At 48.5% G+C, this 17,453-nt stretch overlaps 1 protein-coding gene across 1 annotated transcript in view; it reads right to left on the minus strand.

The window, feature by feature from the left end:
* The window catches only part of ABCA1 (ATP binding cassette subfamily A member 1), a 92,270-nt gene that overhangs the window by 11,184 nt on the left and 63,633 nt on the right, over nucleotides 1-17,453 (minus strand). Inside the window, exons 20-36 of the mRNA XM_024208018.3 lie at nucleotides 17,029-17,249; nucleotides 16,422-16,494; nucleotides 15,697-15,899; nucleotides 13,826-13,874; nucleotides 12,563-12,676; nucleotides 10,785-10,933; nucleotides 10,507-10,631; nucleotides 9,915-10,013; nucleotides 7,945-8,134; nucleotides 7,705-7,799; nucleotides 6,645-6,677; nucleotides 5,607-5,712; nucleotides 4,433-4,507; nucleotides 3,625-3,794; nucleotides 2,762-2,939; nucleotides 708-823; nucleotides 470-614 (exon numbers count right to left, since the gene is read on the minus strand). Of these exons, the coding sequence (XP_024063786.2) occupies nucleotides 470-614; nucleotides 708-823; nucleotides 2,762-2,939; nucleotides 3,625-3,794; nucleotides 4,433-4,507; nucleotides 5,607-5,712; nucleotides 6,645-6,677; nucleotides 7,705-7,799; nucleotides 7,945-8,134; nucleotides 9,915-10,013; nucleotides 10,507-10,631; nucleotides 10,785-10,933; nucleotides 12,563-12,676; nucleotides 13,826-13,874; nucleotides 15,697-15,899; nucleotides 16,422-16,494; nucleotides 17,029-17,249 (2,141 nt within the window). The remainder of the gene's footprint in view (nucleotides 1-469; nucleotides 615-707; nucleotides 824-2,761; nucleotides 2,940-3,624; nucleotides 3,795-4,432; nucleotides 4,508-5,606; nucleotides 5,713-6,644; nucleotides 6,678-7,704; nucleotides 7,800-7,944; nucleotides 8,135-9,914; nucleotides 10,014-10,506; nucleotides 10,632-10,784; nucleotides 10,934-12,562; nucleotides 12,677-13,825; nucleotides 13,875-15,696; nucleotides 15,900-16,421; nucleotides 16,495-17,028; nucleotides 17,250-17,453) is intronic.

The following is a 17,453-nucleotide window of genomic DNA, read 5'->3' on the forward strand; positions in this document are numbered from 1 at the left end:
TGCCAAGCAGGCATGGGATACCCCATTCCCCCAGGTCTCCAGAGGGCAGGGGACTGGTATTCTTATCTCAGCTTTCACTCCCACCTCCAAGTGAATACAGAGTTTAGCTTCTCCACACAGCACTCAGTAGCTACCAAACTCTTCTTTCCCTTTGACTATTGATTAGAAACAGCTGAAGAGTTTTAAGCCCCTTTCAGCAAGGTACATAAGCATGTGAGTAGTGCCGCTGATGTCAAAGGGGCTACTCATGTGCTTAAAGTTACATACATGCTTACGTACCTTGCTGAACTGGGGTCTTCTGGGCAACATGCCCCACTTGCTCCACCATGCCCTATTCTGACCACCTGACCTAGCCTTCCCTACCCTTCCCTGCACACCAGGAGATACAGAATGGACACCACGCACTCGCCAGTTCCTAAGGGCAATGTAAAGCAGTGGGGTGGTCAGCGATGCATCAGTGGGAACATACGTTGTTGGTGAAGAGCTCGAGGACGAAAGTGGCCACGCTGCCATTTATGCCAATGAAGAGATTCACGCTGGTCAGCACCACGTAGGCTGTGCTGGGGATCTTGAACACAAAGGAAGCTGGGTACATGAGTGGTGTTATAGACCACCTGGTGAGCAGAAAGACACAGTGTAAGACACGCTCATTCACAGCACAAAGTCCACTGGGGCCTCACGGCTCTCCTTGAGAGATGCAGCCTTACCCATAGAGCAGGAGGAGAAGGGCCAGTGCGGGCAGGTTGGAAGAGGACACATAGGACTTCTGTTGGAAGCAGATGAAGATGATGATGACCAAGGTGGCTGGAACTATGTAGTTGCACTGGAAGGAGGAAGAAATAGCTCCAGGTTACTTGCAAAATAAAATCAAAAGCATCTTAATGCTCTACATTTGTTTTTGTTCAATATCTTAATTAATGATCTGGAGGATGGCGTGGACTGCACCCTCAGCAAGTATGCAGATGACACTAAACTGGGAGGAGTGGTTGATACGCTGGAGGGTAGGGATAGCATACAGAAGGACCTAGACAAATTAGAGCATTGGGCCAAAAGAAATCTGATGAGGTTCAACAAGGACAACTGCAGAGTCCTACACTTAGGACGGAAGAATCCCATGCACTGCTACAGACTAGGGACCGAGTGGCTAGGCAGCAGTTCTGCAGAAAAGGACCTAGAGGTTACATTGGACAAGAAGCTGGATATGAGTCAACAGTGTGCCCTTGTTGCCAAGAAGGCTAATGGCATTTTGGGCTGTATAAGTAGGAGCATTGCCAGCAGATCGAGGGACGTGATCATTCCCCTCTATTCGACATTGGTGAGGCCTCATCTGGAGTACTGTGTCCAGTTTTGGGCCCCACACTACAAGAAGGATGTGGAAAAATTGGAAAGAGTTCAGCGGAGGGCAACAAAAATGATTAGGGGGCTGGAGCACATGACTTATGAGGAGAGGCTGAGGGAACTGGGATTATTTAGTCTGCAGAAGAGAAGAGTGAGGGGAGATTTGATAGCTGCTTTCAACTACCTGAAGGGGGGTTCCAAAGAGGCTGGATCTAGATTGTTCTCAGTGGTAGCAGATGACAGAACAAGGAGTAATGGTCTCAAGTTGCGGTGGGGGAGGTTTAGGTTGGATATTAGGAAACACTATTTCACTAAGAGGGTGGTGAAGTACTGGAATGGGTTACCTAGGGAGGTGGTGGATTCTCCTTCCTTAGAAGTTTTCAAGGCCCGGCTGGACAAAGCCCTGGCTGGGATGATTTAGTTGGGGATTGGTCCTGCTTTGAGCAGGGGGTTGGACTAGATGACCTCCTGAGGTCCCTTCCAACCCTGATATTCTATGATTCTATGAAGTGGAGGAAAACAGGGTAAAAATATGGGAATAGAATTGAAAATAATGATGCTATCTGCTCAGAAAATAAGCTAGCACATTATACATGGTGATTGGAGAGCTTGCCAGCCACTCCACATCTTCCTTAGTCCAGCACCGGAAACGTACTGTGTACTCGTCCTAGGGTGAATCGCAGTGCCCAGATGTTAAAATAAATGAAGAGGAATAAGTCAAGGTGTTTATTATTGTCACGATTTGTATTACAGTCGCCAGATAGTGATGGGAGGTTCTGGGCATGCCCCGCCCTGAAGAGCTAGCAATAGATTAAAAGACAAGATAAAAGGTGGGAAGGGAAACAGAGGTGTGGAAAGGGGAAGTGACTTGCCCAAGGTCACAGAACAGGCCAGCCAGCAGCAGAGCTGGGAATCAAACCCAGGGCTGCTGAGTCCCCGCGCAGTGCCCTGATCACACCATACTCTTCAGCACTAGCTAATGTCAGTAAATTCCCCTGGAAGTGGGAGTTCACCATGCTCTTTCAGTAGGTTTGTGACCATATGCACACGTCTGTGTGCGCACACGCATGCACAAGGGCCAAATTCAGCCCAGCCAGAACTCCGTAACCACATCAGCTTATACCAGGGATGGTCAGCTGTGCAGGGAGACCAGTGCTGTGCTGGCAGGAGAGCCAGGTGGGTGGAGCAGGGGCAGGAGCAGCTTGTCAGAACTACCAGGCACCAGAACACTCATCACATGCATCCCGTTAGGGCATGTAGAAGAACGCACACTCCTTCATCCTAGCGAGCTCTGCAACGAAGGCGTAGTGCTCTGCACTGCCCCGAGCCTAACCGGCACAAGCTGGCCTTCGTTTTGCAGCGATGGGTGTTATTACACATTGTAACCTGCTCTAAAGGATGAGCTCCCGGGAGGCAATCTTACCATGTCCCAGACGAAGTTCGCCAGCCAGTAGATCACCGGCTTCACCCCACTGATGAACTGCAGGTGCTTGGCCTTGCTGACTCGCTCCTGGATCAAGAAAACCGCAAAGCTGGCGGGGACGAAGGACATGGCGAAGATCACACAGATGGAGACTAAAACGTCCACCGACGTGGTCATCCTGGGCAAAGGGAAATCAGAGTGGCGATAAATTATTGCCAGAGTCTCCCTCCATACTGTGCCAGCGCACGTTAGCACTAGAACCTGAACTGGGGCCCAATTCGGCCACCCTCCCCACACAATGGGAATACAGGTGGTAGAACTGGGCCCTCAGGTTAAGCTCTGTTGCAAGTATGTTCATTGAAAGGGCATTGTTAGGCTGGATAATGATGAGAGGTCTTTCACATGTGTCTAACCACAAGGGGAAATGTAGGGATTTACATCTGAGCTTTACTCCACCAAAGATTTATATGTGTAGGGTACTGGCACATGAGAGCAAAGCTCTGCCCAGCACTTTTCTAGCGTTAACAAGCTTCAGTATAATGCAGTTGGGAGAGTCAGAGACTGAGATTTGCAAAGCTGCTTAGGGGATTTGAACACCCAAGTGGTGGTTTTGGAAATCTCAGCCTGGAGTGCTGCAAAATCCCTGGCCAGATCCTCAACTGGTGACTACAACTGGCCACGTTAATCCAGCATGGCTCTGGTCTGCTAAGGAATCCTTGTTCTTTTATTTACCCGCTCCCCTCCTCCAACACCCATTTCTTGCAGCTTCCTTAATTCCAAGGAACTTTCTTCTTCCCTCCCTTCCATTCCCCGTAGCCCCTCGTCTCCAGCAGGCCGCGGATAACATTCATACTAGGACGTACAGGGCGACCTCGGAGAGCTGCTGCTTGGTGAGGTTGAGCGGGTGGTTGAACGCCGTGATCCCGTAGGTGCTGAGGTTCTCGCCGTCCTGAAGATTGGCCCGGAGGATGGCATTGTTGATCACATTCAGGAAGGAGCCAATGGCATGCCAGCCTTTGTTATTGAACCAAACCTGAAAAGCAACATGCCAGCATCAATAGGGTTGCCAGCCATGCCTACCATTCTACAGGCTCCCCTGGTCCATAGCCAAGGGGTTCAGAGGTCTACAGCCACTTGGGTGGTGGTGGGAAGATGTACTGATTCTTCCTGCCTTTTTGCAAACTATTGTCAGCCACCTCAGTGGCACAATATACAGTTTGACAAGGGCAGTTATATGCCCCCTGGTCTCCTGAATAAAGGTGGTAGCATCACTTCAGTTCACATGAGGAACCTGGGATGTTCATGAGATCCTAAGCATGGGTGAATGGAGGCATATGGCCCATGTGCACTGGGAAAGCACAATCCATGGTTCCTATGCTGGGAGCAGGTAAGTGCCACGATCTACTGATTTCCAAGACCCTGATCCAACACCCTTTGGAGTCAATGGGCTTTGGACTGGGGTCCAAGAGGCCACTCTCTCCTGGAAAACACCACACAGGGATGTGGCAGTTTTGGTTCTGTTGGCAAATGATTCGGGCGCAGTGCCCCCTATTCTGAACACATGCTGCATACAGATCGCTAGGGCATTGCCAATTAGAAGCAGAGCTGGGGTTTAAAATGCAAGGTTCTGGCTCCGAATATCAGGCACAGCAGTGGGTGGGCAGGATTTACCTTCACGTTGTTTTTTGTGTCCATCCCTTTCATGAAGCTTTCCAAGCTGTGAAGAAACTGATCTCCAGAACTCCCCTGTGAACAGCACACAATGGCACATTTGCTTCATTCATTATAGACAGTGCAGCGGATACCTTACTTATACTGTTTGCTTTGCCACAGATTGGGGAATGGGAAGGTGCCCCAGCCTCACACTTCCCCTGAACTGCAGTCCCAGGGCTCAGAGTCCCTCACTATTCTTCTGGGACGATTCCAAAGTGGGCAGGAAGTTGAGAAAGCCCCAGGGAACTCCAGAACTGTCTTTTGTGTGGTAGCAACTAACCAGCACAATCCCACACAGAACTTTCCTATTATAGCAGCACTCAGAGACACTGTGTCACAAATACTCACCCTCCCAAAAAAATCAATAGCCTAGATTCCTTCCTGTGCCAAGATCCATTAAGTGCAGAGGGGTAGGCTGAGGCTCACTGATTCTCTGAAGCAATTTGCACTTCCCTGGCACAGGTTAGAGCAGCTGAGAGGCTGCTCTAATTTACACCAAGTGGCAATCGGGCTGGATGGGGCATAGGGGCCCTCTACTCCTGCTCTGTGCCATCTGAGAGTAGGGGAGCTCTGAGCTAGCTAGATCCAGCTGCTGTCTGGCTGCTCTGTAACAGCAGAGTGGCACAGAGAGGCCAGAATGAATGAGAATATCAGGCTTGATTTTCCCCCCCCAGTTCTCATGTTGTGGTTTCTGAGACACCCAACCTGCTCTCTCTCAGATTCTGAGCTGTGCTAGCCGATAGTAACTGGGGTCACTGACATCAATGGAAGCTTACTGGAGTGAAAAAGGAGTTAAATCAGAATAAGGACTTCAGGACATAGTCCTCTTTAAGTCAGCTTCCTGACTCCACTTTGGGTTTATATGATCAGGTACTCCGAGACCGTAGTTACCAAATAGTTCTTCTGAATTTGAACAATGACGACTCCGCCCACAAATGCAGTTCTGTTACAACCCATGCTAGCATAATGTGGCTCAGCACATGGTCCTTTATCTCAAGCAGAGGAAACTCATATTTTTAGACCCAAAGGTCCCGGGGTTCAGTCCCTGCTGGCCACACTCCCTCCCCCCCCCCCCCCCCGGGGTGTACTATGACATCAGCACATTCTGAGCCCATATGAAATTGCTCTTCACCTTGGCTATCTCCAAGATTTTCTTCACTTGCTTGATGGCGTCACTGACTTCATCGCCGGGAGGAAGCAGGAGGGAGCTGCTGGCGCCCACTGAAAACCCACCGTACCTGAAAGCACAGCCGGACGAGACAGTGAAACACAGACTGACCCTACAGTGTCCTCCATAAAAGGCCCTTTTTCATCCCCTGGGGCTTTTAGCTGCTCTGTGCTGGGATCCAATGCCGCAAAGTTAGGCCTTCAGTGACAACTTGAAGTTGACATTTGTTTGTTAAGCTTCCATTCAACAGGAGCCTCTAGGGGTGTCCACCCAGCCCACAGCAGTGAGCCTGCCATGTAGACATGCCCGAACTCTCGTAACAGCAGGCGCTGAACCAAACAGGACTCCAACTCGCTGAGCTCTCAGAGGTGACAGCAGGTCATTCAGGCTTATTCCTCCCAGGAGCTGTGTTAGATTTCTGGTTAATTCCCCCAAACAAAATTAGAGCTGACTGTTTACAAAACTAACCTGTGGCCTTTCCACACTGCAGCCCAACCTTTCAGCTTGCTGTCCTTTCATCACGCAGGGGTTAAAGGAAGGGGAAGCAAGGCGGAGAGCAGCTACCATTCCACTGCTGACAGCAGAGTGGGGTCCTCTCTCTGAGAGCAATGCTCCCCCACAGTGCTCCCGGCCCCTCTTAGGATGGTGCAATTGCTTGTAACCAGTCTAAGGGCCTGATCTTGCATGGGCTTGCTAATGAGCATCCTGCTAACTGGAACTACTCACAGTGGCAGGCGTTGTGGTAAGCAGGCTCTTTTCAGTTTGTCTGCTCACAAAGCGCAGTGACTAGGGAAAGGCTCAGTAATTGTGGATACTATCTCTACTGCAATGCTAAAAACAATCGTTTCATTGAAATATTTCTGGTGGGTTTAGATTTTGAAAAAAGCTTCGTTTTACAAAAATTAAATTTAGGGGCAAATTTGACCAGACAGCAGCCCAAAGATCATGGCACTCAATCGGTTAATGAGCCCCAAGCAACCTAAAGAAAGGACAGTAACTTACCTGAACTCATTCACCCAGATCTTGTTCCTTAAACTGGGAAGGCAAAGAGAAGAAACAAGTCTGTTATTTATGAGATGGGCCATCAATCAGACCTACCCTCCAGCCATATGGGCACAGACCATAATGAGACAGAAGTGCATTAATGGCCGGAGCCAGATTAATGCTGTGTGTAACTCCAGGGAGTTCAGTTGTGTCACCTGGCAGAGGAGTTTGCCCTGATGCTTTACATTGATATAGCAACTCCCGGGCTCACTGCACTGCACTGCCTTGGCCCACGGGATAAAGCAGAGAGGGACCTGAGCTGGAACTGGAGTCAGAGACACTTCTGGACTTGGCTGAAGTTTTGGGCAGAGCCCATTGCATCGCAAAAGAATGGGAAAATCGGAAGCTGCTTAGAAAATTTACCCAGGGTCGTGGTGGATTCTCCATCACTGACAAGTTTTAAATCAAGAGTGGGGGTGTTTTTCTAAAAGCTCTGCTCTGGGATGATTTGGGGGAAGTTCTCTGGCCTGTGTTACACAGGAGGTCAGGCTAGATGATCACAATGGACCCTTCGGGCCCTGTAGTCTATAAATCTAAAACAGGAAGGGATCCAGCAGTTTCAGACCACGTTTTTAAAAGCCTCGTGTTTTACTTCAGGAAGAAACATTTCAGCTAGTTGAGTACTTTGCTAGAAATACTTCCTGCTGATTTGTGCTGACTTGCACCAGCCATTGAGAGAACAATCAAAGTGAGTTCGAAACTTAGGGTCTGATCCAAAGCCCATTGAAGTCAATGTGAAGACTCTCCCTGACTTTGCATCAGTCCCTTCAAGGCGATCGGGAAGGGACTATTAGCTATGCACAGGTGGGTGCTGGTGGGTCTAAAAGAGCCTAAGCTGGGGTGGGCCAAGAGAAAGCGCAAATTAGACTCACTGAGCCTCGCATAGTCTCACCTCTGCAGACAGCCCAGAGTTTAAAGCTCTCCATGGGTCAGATTCACCCCATGGGAGTTATGTGGTGCACAGGTCTCTGCACAGGGGCAGCAGCAATCACTAGGGAACAATGTGTGTAATAAGCACCTTTTCCCAATGATCTGTGCGTAGGTCTTCACCAGATAGTCCGATATGTTCCGGCCCGTCAGGTTCTGCAGGATGTCGCCAGTGTTCTGTTCTCTCTGGTGCCATGGGAAAAGCAGAGACTTGGAATCGAGTATGTTTTCCTCGGCTTCATGCATATCCCCCCAAAAGACCCAACCCAGCCGCCCGTTCTCCACGCACATCTCCATGCTGCTCTGGGGCTACAGAACAGACCTCTCCTACCTGTGGAGGAGGCAGCCCCCCTGCGCCAGGAGGGCACACAGGGAGCATTTTCTTGATCTTCTCATTGCTGCATTCGCAGGCCGGGGAGGGGTTCTCCATGGTCCAGTTGCCGTTCAGGAAGATGTCCAGGACCGTGTCGGGGACAGAGGTGGTGGTCCATTTATCCTCTCCGACCAGGCAAGGAGTGTCTCTGCATGAGGCCAGAGCCAAGGCAAATGCAACTTTTTATAAAGACAGGTCAGTTTGCTAAATTATGTAAATCATCAATGCTGGTCAACACACAAGAGCGAGTTTTCCGAAGCGCTCAGCTCGGGCCTAGCTCTGCTCCCACTGAAATCAACAGTCAAACTCCCACTGGCCTAGCCTGGCGCCTGTGGAAGGCAAAGGGAAGGCTCTCATTAACATCAATGGGAGCAGAGTCAGGCTGACGCCAGGCACTTTGGAGAATCCCACCCACCATTATCATCCCTTTCTGGGGAGCTTAAAGTGCTTTATTTAACTCCGCCTCACAACCCCCAATAGAGCCACTTTGTGGCGGGGGGATGCTGACATGCAGAGATGTTTAGGGGCTTGGGTGGGCCTTTGGAGTGGGCATGGAGCTGCACTGCCCCAGGGTAGCACCAGGAGGCAGAATGTCTTGGAGCTCCCATTCCTGCAGGGCGAGTGCGCCTGCCACTGCACAACTTCGCAGGTGCAGATAATTCCCCCCCAACCAACCAGCCTACCCCATTGCCTGATGTGTGGAGCACGGAGCTATGGCCCATCACCTCCCTACCCAGTTTGGCGCAGTGACTTCAGTTCTGGGTGGCCTATATACAGATCACACAAGGGTTGGTGGTGGGGAAGAAGGTGGGGGCGTTCTCCTTTGTGCCTTCCTTCCAGGCACAATCTGGCCATAAATGACTTGCCCAAAGCCACGCAGCAAGTCCGTGGCAGAGGTCTCCAGGCCTCCCATCCTGCCTGCTAGCCACGAAAGCACACTTGTGGAAGCCACACACACAAAGAAATCCTACAGAAGCAGAGAACTGTGGGAGCAAAACAACTAGACCGAGCCAACGATACACGGCCATGTGGCCAGTTTGGCTTTTCTTTTCAAAGCCAGACCCCCACTGCAAGTAACTTGGGGAACACCCTTGCGTCTCTATCCCGGTCAATGGCAGTTCCCAGCATGCTGCCTGCACGGAACACTAGCAATGCTCTGGGCACCCCTGGGGGGCGGGTTCTTGAAGAGAGAAGGAAAGAGGTCATTTTCACAGTACACGCCTGCACCCTTGTGTGCTCCCTTCTGCCCTGCGGAGCGAGTAGCTCCCACTAAAGTCTGGCTCAATACTCTCAGTGAGCAAGGGGAAGGAAAAGGTAGGGCCTGAGCTGCAACCCTTGCTTGTCTGAGTGGCAGTGCCAACAAAGGATGCAATCACAAATGAATACTTTCATACAACATAGGAGGCAAGGGGCCTGCACCTCTGAAGGAAGAGCTTTCATATGAGTCCAGGCCGCTGGGATCAGGCCTTCTGCTTGATATTTCCCTAAGCTGATCACTACAGCTGCTTCTAATTAACCACTGCCATTGCGATAATACAAACACCACGCCCATCATGTTGATGTTACAACCCCTGAAAGCTGATTCTGAGGCTGGTGGCAATGGCAGCTGAGAGTTAATAATTAATTAATAGAGATATCCCATCTCCTAGAACTGGAAGGGACCTTGAAAGGTCATCGAGTCCAGCCCCCTGCCTTCACTAGCAGGACCAAGTACTGATTTTGCCCTAGATCCCCAAGTGGCCCCCTCAAGGATTGAACTCACAACCCTGGGTTAGCAGGCCAATGCTCAAACCACTGAGCTATCCCTCCCCACGTTATGTGACACACGTTAACAGCATCCACCAGGACCTCAAAGCAGCAGCAACGTGAAGTGGCTTAGAAATGACAGAGGTACCCCTTGTGCCTGCCCTTGCTCGGGTTCTACTTACGGAATGGAGTGTCCTTCCACACAGCGGGTCCCAAAGCCGGGTTCATTGAGAAGAGTGTTCACAAGCTTCTGAGTGCCTGCATCGTCTGGCGCATCATTGCTACGGGGGGCATCAAAGAGACACATTCAGGGCACCAAGATAAGGCATGTGCAGCAAAACCAGCAACATGGCAGGGCCGAGACACAGGTAAGAGGGTAGGAAAAGGAACTGGGTGGAAATTTTCCTTTGTGGCATGTGTGTGTTCTCTCTCTCTGTCTCTCACACAAAAAGTACTGTAACATTTGGAAAGAGTTTGGGATACTTTAGCTTCTTTTCTGTGTGATTTAGCATCTGAGAACAAAGTAAATTGAGATCTGAGGAAGAAAAGTGCCAAATAGTATTATACTCCTACTACCATTCAAACTCACTCTTATTTGGAGCTTGCCTTGTTAAAGCTACAAACAGGCAAAATGGTGTCTTTTCTTTACCCTGTACTTTGGAGTTACGCACACAAATGCAAACTGTGAGGTGATGAGACTGTAATGGTGAATAGAGAAAGCAGAACCAGTTCTAAAGACGCTGATTTAATGTTTTCTAGTCATTTGCAAGGTACCTGATAAAGGTATACTGCTCCTCATACATCCAGGGCTGCAGTTCCAGGCTGGGGTATTTCCCGAAGGGAGGTACGATCAGGCTGAACATGAGAGCAATGCACACAAACACGGCGGGCAGTACGATCTGAAATCACAAGGGAAGCGGCAGAGCCACCTTTAAAAGAAGTGTCCCCACAGGCATCAGCCACCCAGAGTGATGCATGTAAGCCTCTCGGAGACACGGGTAGAACTGGGCCATGTTCCAGTGACCTCTGCAGGAGTTGCTGCCTGGTCTCACCTGGGCGAAGAAACCCTTCCTGCTGCGCTTGGCAATGAGCAGCCTCTTCCACAGCAGAGCTACGAACTGCTGCTGGATGAGCTTCCAGCCCTTCATCTGGTAGGAGCCTTTGCCATCCATCCCACTGAGCAGGTCTGTCTCTCTGGATTCTGCTGACAACAAATGATACAGGACTCTCACCCACAAACAAACAAACAAAAGCAGATTTCCTTCTCCTTCAGAGGCTGCTCCTGCTTGTGCAGACAGGACCCTGCTGGCTGCCCAGTCTCCTAGACCCGCTCTGAGCACAAAGGCGTATGGCGTGCAGTAGGGCAAGGGGAAATGATCTCTCATGAATATGCATCTGTTAGTCTTTAAGGTGCCACAGGACTCTTTGTTGCTTTATGCATCCAAGTGTTTATCTTTCTGCATCACCGAGGCTGAGACTACCTTCAGATCTAGCTGCCATTCATTTCCAAAGGGAACTGGGCATCCAAATCTACTAGGCACTGTTGGAAACCTCAGCCTTACAGTCTATACCAGGAGTTCTCAAACTGTGGGTCACGACCCCCTTTGAATGGGGTTGCCAGGGCTGGCTTAGCCTTGCTGGGGCCCAGGGCTGAAGCCCGAGTCTCACTGCCCAGGGCCAAAGCCAAAGCCCAGGGGCTTCAGCCCTGGGTGGCAGGGCTCAGGTTCCAGGCCCCCTGACTAGAGGCCGAAGGCCTTGAGCTTCAGCTTTGGCACCCCTGCCCGGAGCGATGGGGCTCGGGCTTTGCTCCTCCCCCTCCCCAGGCAGTGGGGCTTGGGTGGGCTTAGGCTTCGGTCCCCCCTCCTGGGGTCATGTAGTAATTTTTGTTGTCAGAAGGGGGTCATGGTGCAATGAAGTTTGAGAACCCCTGGTCTATACTATCTGTTCATTAAACCCCTCTCGGAAGCAGAGGTGGGCCAGACCAGAAATGCCAGCTCTGAACATCCCCAAACATTGGGGAAAGTTCCACTCTAGAGTGGAACTTTTCAGCTTAGGTCCACCTTTCATTATAAGGTGTCCCATAACACAAAAAGGTGCTTTATATATTTATTCCAAGGAATAAGAGTATTAACTTGGCCTTAGGGAAGGGTAGATTCATTTCAAAGGGCAGGGAAATGTTAATATAACAGCTGAGATCCAGCAACATCTGGACATAGAAAGCCCCTGCTTGAGTTATTGTGGCTAGGTCACATTTCCATAGTCTAGATGTCACTAGGGGCACCTCTATACTATAAAATGACCTGACGCAGTGCCCACGGAAATCACTGAAAAAGCTCCCATTTGACTTACTGGGTTTTGGGTCAGGCCCTAAATCTGTCCCCTTTGGACAGACTGTTTCATGCATATTCACACATTAGCTTCTGCAGGGCCCCAGAATGAGTTGGGATATCTAGCGCTGATGCATAAACAAACCTTGTTCCTCTTGCCTTGGCCCATGCAGGGAAGCAGAGATTAATAAACATCCTGCATGAGGATGGAGCATCCAAGGTTAAGTATGTCAACAATTCTAACACACTTCAACAAATGCAGGAGAAACTAATGGGACATTTGCTGGAAGGAATTTAAATAGCATCCAAAACTCTTCGAAGGTGTACTAATTAGTTCGTTTCAATGCCCTCATAAAATCTAGTATTTCTCACATTGTGATTCACCCAAGAACATGGACAATGAACACATTTCTTTAAAACATTAATATTTTAGAACTGTAGATTAGTAATGAGGCACAGACAGACAGTTGAGATTATTGCACTACAGCTCCTTCCATCTTTACCTGGATCTATGTCTGAATCATTAGGGTCGAAAGCATCATCTTCTGTGAATGGATGAAGACAGCTCTGTCTGTCTCCAAAGACACGCCTGTTCCTTCTTGCAGGTAATGTGCCATCTGAAGAGGACAGCACATGTTAGCTGATTTGCTCAAGTTAACAAAGACAATGAACAACCCTATTCTTCTATGAGCCCCAAGCACTGGGAACTGAAGTATTACCAGCAAGCTACTGTATAGAAATCTTCACTGAATATTTGCTTTCAACTTTTAAGAAGTTCCCATATGCAGACTGAACTAGCTGTGGACTGCCTCTGAACTGCTGCTGAATTAGCACACACCTTTGCATTGATCTGTAAAGTGAACCCATGAGCCAGTTTTTCATATGGTGTCCAAGGAACTTACTTTTAAGGGCAGGGGACATGGGAGTCTGGGCAGGGGACATGACCAAAATGTTGCTGAAATCCAGCAGTCCCTGGCTGCTTGGAATGGCCCCATGGAGACTCTTGGAACCAGGTTTTTCATTTATCAATTAAAATTTGTGGGGCAGGGGGATAATCCTAAAATGTTACTTCAAGACGTATTGTTACATTAAGCAGAATTTGCTCTGTGTTTCCCAGGAACAAAGACTACTGGAACAAATTTGTGGTGCGAAGAGCAGCATTTGGAGTGAAGAGAAAAATCAACTGAACATAGACACTGTCAGACTGATCATTTGCTCAGAAACTTACTTAATGACACTTATTCAATGTTTCATGATAAACTCATTCGGACACTAAGTTACTGGAAAAAATCCTCCATTCCAAGAAATATGTGCATGTGTCTTGACACTCAGTAATGACATTTTTGCATGGCTATTTTGTGACTTTAAAAAAGTCACCACAAAAGTGTTCCAGTTTCTGATTTTGAAAACAATTTTTGTAGCTTCTTTCACTTGTGGCTTCTACACCAGGGCAAGAACCATCATTTTACAGATGGAAAAGTTGACACCCAGAGAGGCCAACAGATTTGCCCAAAACTACAGAATGTGTAAGTGGCAAAGTGGGAAACAGAACTCATATCTGCTAAATTCCACCCCCTTGCTCTAACCACTAGATGATTGATTCTACTTGCCCAATGGCTTAATTCCTTCAATGGGAATTTATATCAGTTGAGAATTTAACCCTCTGTCAGTTGTGTGCATAAGGGATGATGCATGCAAATCCCATGTACAAAGCTGTACAGATAGAACCTCCTTTGACAGTGCAGCCCTGAAACGATTGCACTCACCTGAGGTCTCTGCATCCACCCCATTATCTTCAGCCACTTTGAGAAAGATCTGACAGGCAAAGAGAGGTTAAAAAGAAAATCAGAATTGGTCTAATTCAGCAATAATGTGCTGTTTGATGTAACATGGGAGATCCAATGATTCCAGTACAGAATGCATCATTTCAACATGTGGGGCTATATGGAATATCCCTTGCTTAGAGCAGTGGTTCTTGACCAGTGGTATGTGTACCCCTGGGGGTACTCAGAGGTCTTCCAGGGGGTACATCAACTCATCTAGATATTTGCCTAGTTTTACAACAGGAAACATAAAAAGCACCAGCGAAGACAGTACAAAGTAAAGTGTCATAGTCAATGATTTGTTTATACTGCTCCGTATACTATATACACTGAAATGTAAGTACAATATTTATATTCCAGTTGATTTATTTTATATGGTAACAATGAGAAAGTCAGCCATTTGTCAGTAATAGTGTGTCTGTGACACTTTTTTTGTCTGATTTTTATGTCTGATTTTATAGGTTTTTAAGTGAGGTGAAACTTGTGGGTACATAAGACAAATCAGCCTCTTTAAAGGGGTACAGTAGTCTGGAAAGGTTGAGAGCCACTGGCCTAGAGCAACTTAGAACATAGCCAGTGTGACACCTGAGGACTTGGCAGCCAAATGCACCCCTATGATTTTGATTGCTGAGGTTGGGACAGTTTTGGGGGGGGGGGAGGGAGAAGGGGGGACAGCACACATGTTCTATTAGCTCCAACTAAGAATGACATGGGACATTTTTTATCCGCGCACTATTCCCAGGATGGAGCAGTCATTAACAATACAGAATCATGATGCAGAGTAAGCACTTGTTGTAACCTTCATCCCTTTCCAATGAAGATGCAGATATGAGGCTTGGTATTAAACTGGTGGAAGTCCACCTGCCTTCTAATCAAGAAGGAACAACATTCCCAGCTATGATGGGATATGCTTTCCCCTGTGATTTCCTATACAGGAAGGGCCAAGTTTTCAAACACATTAGACAACAACAATGTTCTAGAAGCTGCTGGAAGAATCAGGTTTTCCTCCAACCAGTTAAATCATAGACTATCAGGGTTGGAAGGGACCTCAGGAGGTCATCTAGTCCAACCCCCTGCTCAAAGCAGGACCAATCCGCAGACAGATTTTTGCCCCAGATCCCTAAGTGCCCCCCTCAAAGACTGAACTCACAACCCTGGGTTTAGCAGGCCAATGCTCAAACCACTGAGCTATCCCTCCCCCCCAAAGAGGAAATCATGATGCCAAATGTGTTTCAGAAGGTGTTGGAGAATACACTAGACAGGGCTTCAAGGGGACAGGCTCTTTGTGCTGCTCTGGTGACGGAAAGCTACAGGAAAGCCAGTGTACCCTAGTGAAAGTGGAATCCCTAGGTGGAGGAGAGTCTGGGCAGGGGACACGACCAAAATGTTGCTGAAATCCAGCAATCCCTGGCTGCATGGAATGGCCCCATGGAGACTCTTGGAACCAGGTGCAGCCCCAAGATGTCTGAAAGTACTTGGCAGGGTAAGTTTAAAAACCTGATCGTTAGAAAACAGTTCGGGCCAGACCCCCAGCTGGTGAAAATGGGGAGCTGTACTGTCTATAACAGAGCTGTGCCCACTCACACCAGCTGAGGACCTGACCCTCAATTTTTAATGCACGTTTCCCTTGTGGGCACACTTAAATTGGACAGGAAGAGAGAATTCTTTTCACACTTCCGTGGATTATGAACTCAGGGCCAGACCAGTTCCCTGGTAGACAGGCTTCCCATGGATATACAGGGGATTTTGCCCTGGGGTCTGCAATTATTTGTTTGGCATTGTCTAAACCATCAGATGAGCTTCAGCTCACATACTTCCTCCAGGGTAGTCTCCGAGATGCCGTAACTTGAAATGCCCAGGTCAGAGAGACGGTCGTCGATCTCATGGAACAGCTCCACAAAAGCTCCCTCTCTAGCAGCTTCATACGGCAAGACGTAGGTTAACTCATGGCCAATCTCCTCTACCAGCCTGGCCTCAGGAACGTGCTTCATAATGAGGTTGGAGATAACAGAGACGTCTGGAGGAACCAAAATACAAGATGCCTGCCCTGTTACTCTGTGAGTCACCGGTAACAAAGACTGCAGAGACTCAGGAATCTTGCTGGGACACATCCTCAGCTGGGGTAAAACACAACCCAGTGAAGGATCGACTTCAATGGAGCTAAAACCCTAGCTGCAGATCCCAGCAGCTATGACTATTTGCAGCATTTCTGAGGACCTTTGAAAACCAGACACAATCAACAGCCCTGCAAGCCACACTACATAAGTGAACTCAGTGCAGTGCTAACATATTGGCAAGCACATTGGCTTTAATGGCCCTTAAATTCTGGTCTCGTTTGATCATTAGGTGAAATTTCATACTATTCAGCACTTTGCATTCATTATGCTTTGCAAGTATTAAATGTTCCTCAAAACCCCAGGTACGGCAGTGCTGTTATCCTGATTTTACAGATGGGGGAACAGAAGCAGAGCGGTTAAGTGAGTTGCTCAAGACCACAGTGGTGAGATTCAATCTCATGCGTGCCTTTTTCAGTCCTTACCTACTGTCAAGGTGTCACTTTCATGGTCGCTGCCAAGCCCAGCATCCGAGCTGCTCTGGGAGACACTGTCATCCTAGGTACATAAAAAAGGATGAGCATACGTTAATTGCATCAAAAGGCAGCCAGCTGTATGCTGCACTCTCCTTATAACACCATCCAGAGAGGCCCAGCAATCCGGATGCTCTAGGAAGGGGCTATAGCACAGAGGATCTTAATGTCGTTTATTGTAACAAAGGGTTGAGATAAATAGTTCTGTAAGAGGATGTAAGAGCAGAAGCTAATATCAGTAGCAATGTATTTAATCTATTCAGGCAAGCAGCCAAATCGCAAAGCTGCAGCATCCATTGTCAGGCCGAAAACACAGGCATTAAAGACATCATGCAAAGAGGTTGTAATGGATGCAAGCTTCCAATGCAATGGTTTAACCAGATCTGATCTCAGGGCTGTACCAAGGTAGGTAACGCTTCTGTGCCGTGCTAAGGGATTTCTTTTCAACCTATTTATTCCATTACATTTTAACTGTTGCTTCTTGGCAGCCCTAAGTTTTGGTGTAAGGAGGATAAGACGGAAGGAGAAAGGAAGTGGACAGCTGCTATGGGAACTGTACCTTTTTCAGGTAGGACACTGTACTGCTGCTGTTTCTGCAGGAGCTCAGAGAAGAGTCCACGTCCTTCTTGACCAGGGTCAGGTAATAGCCTGTTCCCAGCTGGTTCTTCAGGAACAGGGAAGAGCCAACGCAGCACAGTTTGCCATTAGAAATGATGGCGATCCTGTCCCCTAGGATGTCTGCCTCATCCATGTGGTGTGTGGACAGAATGATGGTGCGGCCTGTAAATGAAGAAGGTAAGACAAACATCAAGGAGTTTGCCAGTAAGTCAACAATATCAACGTCCCTAGGTCATGGGGGATGCAAGCACCCTGCCCTCCCCATCCTGCTAAATGGGGAGGTGGGTCCTTGGTATGAGGGGGGAATGGTATGGAAGAAGTTAACAACTAGCTCAGGTGGATTCTCTCCTCTTCTTCATGACCCAG

This window comes from Terrapene carolina, unplaced genomic scaffold, assembly GCF_002925995.2.
Source record: "Terrapene carolina triunguis isolate 2854851 unplaced genomic scaffold, T_m_triunguis-2.0 Scaffold94, whole genome shotgun sequence".
NCBI classification, from domain to species: Eukaryota; Metazoa; Chordata; order Testudines; family Emydidae; genus Terrapene; species Terrapene triunguis.